Here is a 13,499-nt window from a genome sequence, read left to right on the forward strand (position 1 = left end):
TGTCTTAATTGGCGCAATAGAGATTCGGTTGGACAGTTCATAGAGACAAGTGTGGTCTGTTCAGGAGGATAGCTAGGACTAAAAGGCTATTTCAAGGATGAATATACTTATTCTTTAGTCCAGAAGGGCTAACAGAGGCTTGAGGGAGTAAATATTTCCCAGTAAAAGCAATATTGCTGTCATGTAGGGGACTATGGTAGGCTGTAAATAAAGAAGATAATGGAGATGAGCCTTTCACTGAGTGACCAAAGGACTTAACAAAAGCATAAACACTTCATACTAATGGGAAATTTCAATTATCGTTCTGACGATGAAGCAATACAGAAGTACACGGGGTATCCAGAAAATTCTGGAAAGGTGTTGAAGCACTCTGCAGAAGATGGAGAGACCAACTGGAGTGCAATGTGCTATTTAATTACAACCACTGCCACAGATCTGGCTGAGAATGTGGACATGGTGGGCATCATAAGAAAGAATGACCATCATATAGTCATCATTTCTAGGAAAGAAAGGAGCGTTAAAACAAATCATGACATAGAGAAGTAAAAAAGATAAAAACCCAATGTCTCCCCCCATGCTCCAGTATTTACTGAAGTTACCAAGTGCAATCGACCAGCACAACTGCACTGGTGATCTAGGGCTGAGAACTGATACTAGGCTAATGTCGCAGACGAGTGGAAGGCTCCTCACTTGAAAGAGAGAATACATTTTATTGAGGTAAAATAATAATTTGACAGAATTCAATAAATTTCATGGAATTTAACAAAGTTTAACAGTGGTTTGGCAAGGTTCAGTAAGTTTGATGGCAAGGTTTACCTTATTAATTACTCATGGAAGAAACATACAAAGGAAAATTGAGTTAGAATTGAGTTAAAGTGATTCACACAGAGTCAGGAGATGCAAAGAGCAGGGAAGACCCTCCCCTTGAGTCACAAGGTTCAGAGCGGACCCCCTTGCTTTCTAAACTCCTTATGGAACCTAGATGCAGCTGAGTCCAACCTTAGTCTCAGACTTGGACAACGGTTTATGCCTAATGGAATTATCTGTACAATGTTTACAATAATATTCAATAGCTATAGGGATTAGTAGTATTTCATTAGTATCAATTCAGCATGCCATCAGTCACTTGCAGAGGATCTGTCGTAGGTAGGGGATCGCTCCGTCTGGGGTACGGAAGGGTCTCAGGTAAGGCATCTCAGATCCTGAGAGGTGCCCCTGTGGGAGGGGAGAGCTGCCTGGCGCGCAGGCCAGCTGCGACTCAGGGAGAGCTCAAGCTGGGCCCATCCGGGTGGTAATATTTGTAGGTAACATAGACAAGATAGATGTCTTCAGTTTAGCTCTGGTGTCTTGTTCTGTACAGTGGTTATCTTGCGCTTCCGGGTTTTGAAACCACCTTTGGAAATATTTTTCGGAGGCATCTTCACTCCCTCATACATGACCCAGGAGCTTTCTACCTCGCAGCTTCACCCCAGGGCACGGAGCCGGTTGCCCCTCAGTCAGCCTGAGCCAGGGTATGGCTGGGGCTCAAGTGTGTCCATCTCAGCTCAGGAAAGAACAATTTACAGACAGCTTGTTAAGGTGGGTGTTTGCACCCTGCCCAGGCTATGACCACAGAATCATTGACATTCCCAACCTGTGGGAATTCAAAGAGGACAAGAAAGTTTTCAGGTAGTAGGAAAAAAAATATATATAAACTCTTTAATAAGTGGACAGAGAGTTACAGATCAGTCAGTCTGACTGTAATTCAGGGGGCAAGAGGAAATGTAGCAAACAGTCAAATAAACAACATGCAGGTACTTAGAAGATGATGAAGAACAACCATCATGGATTTAAAAATAAGAAACAAAAATCAAATCTTGTGGCTAGGTAAGACGTTATACATCTTGGCATCAAAACTGACAATCCTTGCGAATAAGACAAGGTAACACAAACTGAACTAAACTATTAATAAGAGGAGTGCTGTCGCACCCTCTTAGTGTGAGGTTCCAGGCATTTATCGAAGGTGTGCTGTCAAGGAGCAGAGACAGACCAAACTGAGTTCAGAGCATCCTCTCTTTGGTCCGATACTATTTGACATCTTCATTAGTTCCTTGCAAGAAGGAAGAGAGACAATGAAGATGCAGAAAGAACTAGACAAAACATGCAGAGGAATTTGCAGATGGCATTAAGAAGGAAGGGGCTGGAATTATGGTGGAGGAGTTCAGACTGATCTTAAAAATTAGGGAAATTATTTCCTAAACTAAGGAATAATCAAAAACATAAATAGAAGAGGTGTCTGTCTATACAGAAGAATCTGGAGTTGTAGATGATCACAGAATGAGATAACAATATCACATTATAAAACCAGGCAAACATCATACAGAGATATACAAATGAGAATCTTAACTGTAAGAAAGAGATGTGGGAATAAATAAGGCCTGCGGTACCATGCCCAGTTTGGGACACCACGATTCAGGAAGGAAGAAGTCTGTAAGACATTAACAAGAATTATCAAAGATATAGAAAATATGGCTTCTAAAGAAAGAATGTAGAAATAGCAGTTCTTTAATACAGAGCAAAGGCTGAGGAAAGAACTTGCAGAAGTCTTCGGCTACATAAAGGTAGCAGTAAAGATGAAAGACAGAAATTTTACAAAGTCAGTGTAAGACAAAGAGCAATGTGTTTAGCCTATAGAAATATATTTTAGAATCTGAAAAGACTTCTTAAGAGCAAGGCAAAGTGATCACTGGAATAGACTTCCCGTACAGGTTGTGGGATCCTCACTGGATATTGGATAAATATTTATCAAGAACGACTTCAATATGGCAGGAGAGGTAGATCTGCAAAGATATAAACAACCCCTAATCCCTTTCCCAGGATCTTACAATTATGACTTTTTTATAAATAGCAGAAAACTATCATTTTGGGATACTTAGTAAGTGGTATGTGGTACGATAAAAGGACTTGATTATGATCACCTGATTCAATCTCCCTGTCCATTAGTCTAAACTATACATTTATACTGAAAAGAAACTTAGGCCAGTTCCTTTAAAAGCCATTTGACAGTCCTCGTATCTAAGGAATTTTCTCTCACTTTGGGAATTCTCCTGTGATTTCTGAAAGATTTGCGAAACTTTTCTGCCCCCATTTAGTAATTCAGTTTGCAGTGGGATTGCAACCTGTTTGGTCCTTAATGGAGAAGTTCTTTTAGTCTTTTTTTTTTTTTCATTTGCTATCAAAATATCCTTTTAAATAGTAATATCTTTGGCTAAGCGAATAGAAGGATTTATGTCCTTACATCAGATGCTCTTCTGTTGAAGGCTGAAGCCAAGCTTAGGTTTAACATTAGATTTTATTCCAGGCCTTTTCAGAGGTCCATTCAGAGGTAAGAACCTGCATGTACTTAATTGTAAGCTTCACACGTCCTATACGGAATCTGCTGTTACATGGGCTAGATGTTAAGTTTGATTCACCTTTTTAATTGATAGATCAGTATTTCTGAGGAGAAGCCACTTCTTATAGTGGCCTGACTCAGAGTTTTTAATGACATAGTTAGAAAAGCCCATTGATCTGATTAGAGCTCAATCGGCTGTAGCTCAGGCAACGCATCTAGCATCCACATTTAATAGCTGTTCTTTTCAACTCCTCTTGATGTAATTGTTTAGCTTTTGTTGTTTCATCGTTCAGGTTAGATGTACTCAGTAACACACAAGATGATTGCTAACTGGAGTTCTTGTTGGGGGGAAATAACTGCAATTTTAAATGAATTGCAATACATTTGAGCTATATACTCAGTTATATTTAACTAATTTAAATATCTGATTTGTTAATGCTTAATTTCTTAAAAAAGTTTTACAAAAGCTTTCTAAAATTTTTTATGCATATATAAAGACTAAAGTTAAAACGAGTTGTCTAGGTTTAGTAAAACAGTAGTCATGATTACAGCAGCAAAGCAAAATCACTAATAGCTATTACATTTGTAGGATTCTTTTTTCTTTTTAAGAAATCAGTAATATGGTGGCAGCTGTATTACAGAGGGAATGAAATAACATCTTAATTTTCTCCCACCATGTAGCATCCAATCATGCACCACCCAGCTAAAACTGATTGTATGTACCTAAAATATACACTGATCACACACTTTGGACTCGGAGAGGATTTTTCTGCTATCCTTGTTTAGGTAGTCTGACTTGCAGCAATCCTGATACAACTCTGCAATAATATCCTTTTTCCTTCCAGCATACTTAATCCAGCTTTTAGTTCTCACATTTCCAGTTCTTCTGAGAGTCTTTTACAAGGTGGTAGGTGTATTTATTGAAGTCATCTGACGTAATTACATTCTTATTATTGCATATCGTTAAAAAGAAACAATTTCTTTGAGATCTCTTATCTCTATAATCAGGTTTATCTCCACAGATGCACTAGTTGAAGACCCAGGATTGACTGAAAATTTTATGTTTTCCATTCCGTCGTTTGTAGCGCAAGCAAAGTATGTTTGACGTCTTCCTCTCTGTTCAACCATGCAATTTGAAGGTCTGACAACACAGACAAAAGAAAGCAAGGTAAAGATGATAATTTGAATAAAAATGTGTTTTGGAGAGATCCAAAAGTTTTGCCTAGGTGCCTAAGGGAGATGTGCTTAGAAAAGATTGCTAGAGTTTTCATTCTAAACTTAAAATCCTTGAAACTCATTCTTAGTTGAAAAGAAAACTGATTCTTAGTTTTAAAGCCACCTCAGTTTCGTAGACGTTCCTGTTTCTTGAGTCCCTGTGCACTCCTCTGGCTTTCGTTGATGCCCCAAATACTTTTTTTTAGCGAGTGGTTTGGTGGCTGTTTCCGATGGCAAAGCCTGACTCAGTGCCAGGGAAGTGTTTGGTTTCCTACATGGCACTGATGGCTCTGCCTCAGCAGGCCCTCAGTCTGGTGGATGAGGTCGGTAATGGAAAACACGGGCTGAAATCGCAGTATACTTCTGTTGGGGTGAGGGCAGGTAACAAACCGTTTGACGTTGCTAAGCTTAATGTATTAAACCAAGCACGGGACAGGCTTTTCACTCGCTCATGTTGCACACCCATATACAACCACCTGAGACCAGCCCCAATGATGGCCACCACACGCCAGCAGAGTTAAGCCCAGGGGACCGCCTCGCTCCTTCCCAGCGGCCTCACTGCAGGGCTCAGTTCCCAGCTGGAGCAGCTGCACCTCAGCCACATCCTGCCTCTGTGCGGGGCTGGGCTTCCACGCTCCCTGCCACACACCTCCCTGATGGATGGCGGCACAGGGAGCTCACGCTCTGCTCCCCTCCCGCCCCAAAGCAAAGCTTTGCCTTTGCCAACAGTCACGATCCTGGTTGGCCTGCTCCAAATCTTTGTACACTTACCAACCGAGCGCACTAGTGGGAGACGCTGATTGACCAGCTCTGGAGCCACAGGTCCCCAAGGGCCGAACGGCCCCAATACAGCAGGCTGAAGTTCCTCTAGGGGCAGCCTCTTTCTTCTGTATCATATTGGTCCTGTCACAGCAGGACTGCCCAGTCACCTGCAACATGGGATGGCCTTTGTAAGGAGGTCGTGATATCCCTATATCAACTTCCTTGTAGCCTTAGAGTTATGCACCTTACAGCAAAATAACAAAATCTTGCTTAGTCCTGAGAAACAAAGAGCATATCCAGTACCTTGCTGACATGCAAGTGTTCCTTATTCAGATCTTCTCCGTGGATTTGAAATTTAAGTTATACCTCACAAAGACCTTTCAATACTGGATACCATTCTGCTTTCCACTTATCACTAATTTCTTCTGCTGAGAAAAAAATACTAGTTAAGGGTATGGATGCAAAAAGCAGGGAAGCTTGATTCCAGCTATCCTTTCATCAAACTACATTCTCATGTTATAAATACAACCTCATGCTCCTGAATTCCAGTTCATGCTCCAGTAATCTGCAGTTTTGGTTTAGAAGCTCAGATATGCTTTCTGTAGCTTTTGGTGTTGTTCCCTGGCAATTGCAATTTATCTCAATTAGTTCATTTTTTTTAATGATAGCATTAAAAAAAAAAAACCAACAAAAAAACCCCTCTCTGCCACCTGCCAGAATCTTCCCCACAGCCACGTTGCAGAAGGATGCACTCCCGAAGGACAAGCCCAGGGCTCACAAAGGCCTCAGAGAAACGTCCCCTACACAATGCCTGGTTGTCACACAGCTGCATGGAGACTCGGGGATCCTCCTCCCCTTACACCTGCACACATGCCTGGCAGAGCCATCAAGCCTTGCTCCCAGCACTGCAGACCATATCTGCCTTGGGATCTGCGTGTCCGTTGACCTGACGGCAACAACCGTGAACCAGAACTACAAGATACGCGAACGCCCGCCAACTCCTCCTTGAAGCACCCAGGCTTTTGGTTTTGCCTGCTGTGATGGCCAGCCTTTCTGCCGTCCCCATGGGCACGCGGGGGGATGCTGCGTGGCGGCGCAGGGCAGAGGCACATCCTGGGCACCAGCCTCCTGGTTCCACCAGCAACTCCGGCACAACGGGGCAGCGCCAGCAGGTCCCAAACTGCCCCAGAACCCGCGCTGTTCAACTTTGCCTTTCTTCTGTTGAGTGCTGTAATGCTTCGGAGTTAGCATTACTCCAAATGTAGCTCAAACACACTCAAACTGCAGTTTGATACTCTAGGAAAGAGTAAAAAAAAAAATGACCTGGTTTATGACAGGACCATGTCTTTCAAATCTTATGGCTTAACGAAACATTTTCCAGATTTAATTCTTGCAGTCCTGTTTCCTTTGACCCGTTTGCATCACTGGTATCTGGCTCTGTGAAATGCATGCATGGGGTTATTATACACCTGGATTTCTCCAAGTTCTATCTTTCAGTCACATTTTTTTTGACTTTAATATGAGAATTTTTGCTGTCTAGGCTGCTGTTTGCCTTCAAATTCATATTCTCTAGAGTTAATACTGGGTAGCGTATCACATGCTTCACACGAGTGCAAGTCAGATGTGCAGCGCAGCCCCGAACTGTGGGTTGTGTGGATTTCCGAGAGCAGCCACCTCCCAGACAAACACAGGAATTAACCCAAACAGAAATCACGTTTGGCCCTGTAGCACCAAGCTTTCTGTTGCTCACGTGCTCCACAGTCCTTTCACGCATTTCCAATGAGAAATTCTAGAAAAATATACGGCAACTCAATGTGCGCATGCACTTACCTTCTCAAATGCAAACCTTTTTCTGGCTTAACTCCAGAACAGGACACATTACCACCCAGAGTTCCAGAACTGTCAGGGTGCTCAGCATTTTTTCGGAGTCTCAGAAGAAACCTTGACAAATGGAATAAAGTTGCATTGCATGAAGAACTCCCACTGAGTTAAATATTCCTCTGCAGAAGCAGTGTAATTCAGAGGAGAGGTTGGTTGCTTAACAGAACTAATAATAAAAACAATCATGTCTCAGGTAAGACTTGGGCAGAACGCAAATGTCAAAATCGGATCCTAAAAGAACAGCTCCGTTACCACACAGACTTTCAGTAGTGATCCTACTTTGTTGCAGAGACCACTATTTGACTACTTGACTTTTTTTTTTTTTCCTAAGTTTATGGGGATGTGAGCTTCTTTTTTTATAAGTTCACTAAAAGTTTCACTTCTTTACAACAAAAAAGGGAAAATATCTAGGAAGAAACATAAGCAACGCAGAGTTGTTTCTATACATGAGTTGCTTTGGTTTGACTGATACTCTTCAATGAGCTGAAGTTTTATGGCACAGCTGCATATAGAAAATGCAACTGAATACACAGAAAAACAGGCACACAGCAAATTAGCTATTGCAGTCTTGCAGAAGTTTAAGGTAGTACCTCAGTTTAGTATGTTAGTCATTTTTTCTCATTCCCTGAAAAAAACCCAACCAAGAAACCCAACACAACACAGTTCACTAGAGTTCAATACTTCCTGTGCTGCAGAATTAATTTAACTAACAGTTCTCGAATCCTTTCCACTCCTGGATGTTTCTGCTTTGCTCAAAAAAATTAGTCACGTAAAACTTGAAGAATTTTAAGCTTTACCTCCTTCTTCTGCTTTTATTAGTATTACTTAACTATAACCTTAGTATTTAAGGTTTCTGCACTTGGTCACAGTAATTGGCATTGTATCTATTCATTTGTCTGCATCGCTACGGCAGACTCAGCTGTGTCAGTACCCTGTAACAGGCAAATACCTGAACTAGTAATGCTGTCTTGGTTGCTTTACACAATTAACATAATTAGTTTCTATTTTTTTTAATTTTTTTTTTTAATTTTCTTTTAAATGCCTCCCTGAATCCTTACTGAAATTATGACATAATATTTTTGGGTAATCTTTGCAAATACTGGACATTCTTATTTCTTTCCTTATTACTATCCACAAAGAATGTTCCACTTTGTCTGACTGCAGTTTGACGGGTTTCTAAACCTATTGCAGAATTCATTAAAATCACTATGACTATTTATCACAAAGTACAAGCAGAACATCACACTATTGCACAACAAAAATGTATTGAAGGCTATCTTGTGCCATACTTTATGACATAGGGACAACATGATTCATGACGTTTCGACATCTCCTACAGTATTGTCTTCTTCAAACTTTTTCATTTTCCCTGAAATTTGTTCTCTTGAACAATTAAAGATCCGCAATCATGTCAGTAGGTGTTGGGAGGAACAGCAGGAACAGTACATATAGTAACCTTTAAACTTCATTGGGATCATATTTTGTCACATGAAAGAAGTATATATTTGCATCCTCATATTTATATGCATATTTTCCATTTTGCCACTGTCCTCAAAATTTAACAACAGCATTCAACTCTGTTCAAGGTAAGTGGTGGTGGTAATTTTCATGTAAAGATACCAGAAAGTTGTATGAAAAGATGACAAAGTAATGCAAATCAAGAAGTGGCTTCATAAGAGATTGTGTTAGAAATGCTAAAGAGCTGTAGTTTGAGAATAGGAAATCTCTTAGTGGTCCCTGTCTCAGACTCACTCTCAGTGTTTAGAGAGGAGCAAAGGGAAGTGCTTCTTCATCCCAAAACAATTAGCTTAATGAAAACTTAAAAAACCAACCAACCAACCAACCCACCCCATTCTTCTTGTTAGGGAGTACCCAATATATCACCTTTACTTTGGTACATACAGGTTAAAAGGTAAAACACTACATATGGCTAATCTGGGAAGGTGACAAAGTTGTATGTGCTGTATTCTACCCCTTTAAACAGACCAGCTCTCTTCGATACCGATTTAAATACCAGTAAGTAATTTTAGGTATTACATAAAAGAAAATCTTGGCAGGCATGTGCCATTCATTGCATTTAGTTATTTTATTTTCATTATCCAAGCTCAAAAGAAATGCACAGTTCAGTTTCAGCTATCGATACACAGTTTTCTAAAAAATATCCCTTTCATGTTCTCTTCAGCAAACCACGTGTTCAAATGTTTGCCATCCAACCACAAGTAGCAGGTGTTTTCTTCCCCCCGCCCCCCCACAAAGGGACTTTTTCTACTTTAATATAAAGTATTGTAAACCTCTTATTCACAAAGCAAAATTCAGTAGGAAACTTCTTATCCAAACACCTTTTCAAAATTGCCGTCTGGCATGGCACAACCTTAAGCAGTTTCTTTTGGTATAGTAATTCTTGTATTTTTCATTCAGGTTAGGTCTCTGTGAGTATTTTAGATTTAAGGCAGACAAAACACAGTTCAGAAATATATTAGCACATATTTGTCATGGTACGGCATTTTCAACAGACATCAGTTTTTCATAAATCATTGTGCATTTCACATTTTGGAAAGCTTCTTCAGTGTTGAACATCAGCCTTTTTCCATCAGTCTTATTCTTCTATGCTTCGACTTTTGCTCTCAGAACTCCAGACTCCAGGTGTTTGTGATCATACATTCCTGAAAAACCTGCTTTCTTTACAAGAGATAAATTTCTTCCTACTTCAAACAGTGACATCTTTTCCCACACATTTCAAGGCAGTTAGTTGGTCAACATCTCAACTAAATGCAACAGTGAAAAACTTAAAGTCTGGAAAAAAATAAAATAATTTTTACATATCTCTTTACAATTATATTCATCTGTGCATTTAGCAATAATTATCTCAACTATGGAAGCTTTTAATCAATATTAGGACTTGACAAGAATATGGGTTTCTTTTCCTGAAAATTCATTCCTCCTCTGGCTTATTACATGACTGTTGCAAGGTGTGGAATATATTTAAAAACTAATTTTGAAACTTAACATATCTACACTGATAGACAACAAGCCAATATTACACTAGACAATACCTGTTTGCAGAGATTCCATAAGATATATTGTGCACTTACAGAAAAATTCTTTCATTTCAAATATAAGTGCAAAGCAGTTAATATTTTAATTCTACATCATAGCAGCAGTCAGGTATGCATAAATCATCACTTTTTCTACAAAAAAAATCACAGCATTTTGGGTAGCATAATGATTACACTGAAGTATGACAAATGCAATGCCAACTGAAGAAAGTTTCTAAAACAAAGAACCAAGTCTGTTAATACAAGGGCTATATAAAACTACGGCGTTATACAATGCTACTGTAGATCTGAGAGCTTTCAAAATGCAGTGTTTTTTGTTTGCTTTTTAAAATGGTTACTACAATTGGCAGTAGCAAATTCAGCAAAATCACTGGATTTACCTCCTCAACAGCTTTTTGAGAAAACCATTCAGTCTGCTCCAGGACCCAACATTGACGCTGCAGATGATCACACATCCCCTGAGAGTCCTAAGCACTACTTGGTCCTATTCACCCAGCTAAGGATACTCATCCTGAACGATCAAGCCCTTTGCACAGACAGACTTGTTACAAAAGACTGTATGTTCCTGACCAACAGCACAAAATTATACTGCAGTGTAAAGATATGGCTTTCTCTAAAAATTATAAAGTATTAAAGTAAAAAAAAAATAATTCACAAGACACTTAAAAATTATCCTTGAGTTCAACACTATATTTATGCAATCAAATAGACTAGGTAATCAGTCATACTGTAGTAGAACAAGAAAAAGACTTTTTATTCACTTGGAAAAATATCAGACTGGAAGATCTCTTCATTGCATTACACAAACTTCCCTGAGATTTTTACATAAATTATGTTTAGTCTACTATATACTGGAAACCAGTTAGCTACTGAGTGTCATACACTGCAAATTTTACATAATTCCTGCATATGTTATTCCAGCTAAAATGCTGTTTCAATGCTTTAAAGCTTTATCTTCTTTTGTTACAAAAAATACGCACACACAATTGAGACTACAAATGCAAAGACATCTTTTGCACAAAATTTTAAATCTTCAAAGCAATGTATAGAAACAGAGAAAACAGATGTTAAATTGAACAAAGCACTTTAAAAGTTATCTGCTTAAAACTGATTATGAAAGTAGTTTAAAAAAATTAACTATGCAAGTGCTTGGTGGCAAGAAATCCAATAGAAGCATTATTAAATGCAGTGAGCAGAAAGAAGGCTGATGCTGCCCTCCTCATTTAGCAATCTCCCTATTATAAAAATCATAATTTTGTATGAGTGATGCCAGGAGAGAAACATCATAGTGGTACAAAACACTGCTATACTGGCACTATGTTACACCAAGTAAGGGTTGGGTTTGTTTTTTTTTATTTTTTAAAGTTGAGGTACTTAAACTTCTGATAAGATGGATATACTTAACCACAAATCTTAAGGAGGCCCCACAGTGAAAGTAACTCCTCTGCTTCACTGAGTCACTGCCACAGATTTTAAAAATGAACATTTAATTTTAAATACAAAATGGATGTCAGGTCAGTTTGCCAAGCTGTATATCCCCATAACTGAACTTCTCTCAGCGAAAGTCCAAGAAGAACAAGCATCGTACTTTGCAAACAATAATGCTTAAGAATAAGTAAAAACAACAAAAAAAGATTATTTGAACTAAAAATAAACAACCTGCAACTGCTACTGCTTTGTGATACGAGATTATCCCCAAGTTTCATGCCTGAAGGCAAACCGAAGAGTTGTCTTGTCCATAAATTTTTGTTAGACTTATTTCAAAAGTCAAATGATACAGCATAAGTAATCTGTTCAGGTAGCTCTGATCTCCTTCCAGTTCTCAGTAACTGGGATCACGTCCTTGCCCCCCGCTGAGTGTGGAGCAATTGCAATTGTAATTCCTCCTTCCAAATAGTCTTAGGTTGGGTATCATCACAGAAAGAAACAGAAGGTAACTTGAGCCACTTCATTACAAAATAGACTAGACGTTGTGACTGGCTGTGTCAGATACTGGGCATAAGCATTCCTTTTTCTGTACTGGAAGGAAGGTATACGGTGATCATCTTAACAGCAAAGCGAAGAACTGTGAAATGGAGGGCATTTTCTAGGTTTTTAATTCTGCTTTAAAAAGTTTCAAATTTATAGATACACTTACGACTGCATGAAAATTACAAAGATGGAAAGAATAAAAGAGCAGCATTTAAAAGCAGTATGTTTAGCTTTTTCATATTCAGAAACAAAGTGAAGACACTGCCTTGTATAAAATGTCTTCATTTCTACTTGTTATCACTGCATCTTCAATTATATAAAGGGAATCTAATAGTACTCAGAGGAAAAGAAGTGTAAGAAAAACTGGATAACGTGTTTGCTTTTCTATTTTAAGTTAAAATTTTCGTATCAATGAGTAGGTTTTCTGGCTCTCCAAATTAAGAACAATTTGCTCCCTTTCCCTCAAAATACTTACAGTACATCACACAGCCTATTACATCTCTTTGCATATATTGCTGGCTGAGAACTGATTCAGACAGGCACATTAGAAGTTTCTGGGTTACATAACCACTTCTATTTTGTTATACAGAGAAGCCATTTCTGCATCAACAATGAAAAAATTATAAACCTGTATTAACAAACACAAGCCCTTGTGCAACAGACAAAACAGGGTGCCAAGTCACTATACACTCAGTATGAAAAGACTAGAAGTCTTTTCCGTGCATCTCCGTTTCAACAAGGAAATACACTGTCTTTTCATCTCTTAATCTCTATGCATTTTAAATCACCTCTTTTTTGCATTGCCAAGTAAGGCAAATAATGGTGTTGCAGACTGACCATATATTAGATTATTTTACTTAGAAAAATAATTTCTCTCCCTATTGAAAATTTCAGCATGTTCTCATAGTAACAAATATATCCTGATAAAGAAAACCAGCAGGATTCCCCAGTATGCAGATTGAGATAGGGTATTTGCCACACAGATTTCACTTCCAGCAAAGGTAAGATGCACGTGTGTACATATGTCAATTATACACAGCAAACCAAGTACATTTGGTTCTGCATTCCAACACATCCTGTGAACGAGGGACAGTTTTCTCACCCGCCCATGTTATCCCTTATATGATCCACTCGCTGAGCGAGATCCCTAAAGGTGGGACGCTGGGTAACATTATTGTTCCAGCATTCGTTCATGATAGCATAAATCTGGAGAAGAAACAAAGAAAATCAGTATTAGGTAA

At 39.0% G+C, this 13,499-nt stretch overlaps 1 protein-coding gene across 15 annotated transcripts in view; it reads right to left on the reverse strand.

Annotated features, from left to right (window-relative positions):
- Positions 1-6,029: 6,029 nt before the first annotated feature.
- The window catches only part of JAK2 (Janus kinase 2), a 100,397-nt gene continuing 92,927 nt past the window's right edge, over positions 6,030-13,499 (reverse strand). For 9 of the 15 annotated variants that reach the window (XM_054186366.1, XM_054186367.1, XM_054186371.1 and 6 more), the window contains 3 exons: positions 13,361-13,464; positions 7,181-7,291; positions 6,031-6,646 (listed from right to left, as the gene is read on the reverse strand). In XM_054186366.1, coding sequence (XP_054042341.1) covers positions 6,601-6,646; positions 7,181-7,291; positions 13,361-13,464 — 261 coding nt within the window. In that variant the 3' untranslated portion in view covers positions 6,031-6,600. Of the gene's footprint in view, positions 6,647-6,756; positions 6,788-7,180; positions 7,292-9,298; positions 13,465-13,499 lie in introns of those variants that run through there. The other 6 variants (XM_054186376.1, XM_054186377.1, XM_054186379.1 and 3 more) reach the window with 3 other exon arrangements.

Source organism: Rissa tridactyla, chromosome Z (genome assembly GCF_028500815.1).
Source record: "Rissa tridactyla isolate bRisTri1 chromosome Z, bRisTri1.patW.cur.20221130, whole genome shotgun sequence".
Lineage (NCBI taxonomy): Eukaryota > Metazoa > Chordata > Aves > Charadriiformes > Laridae > Rissa > Rissa tridactyla.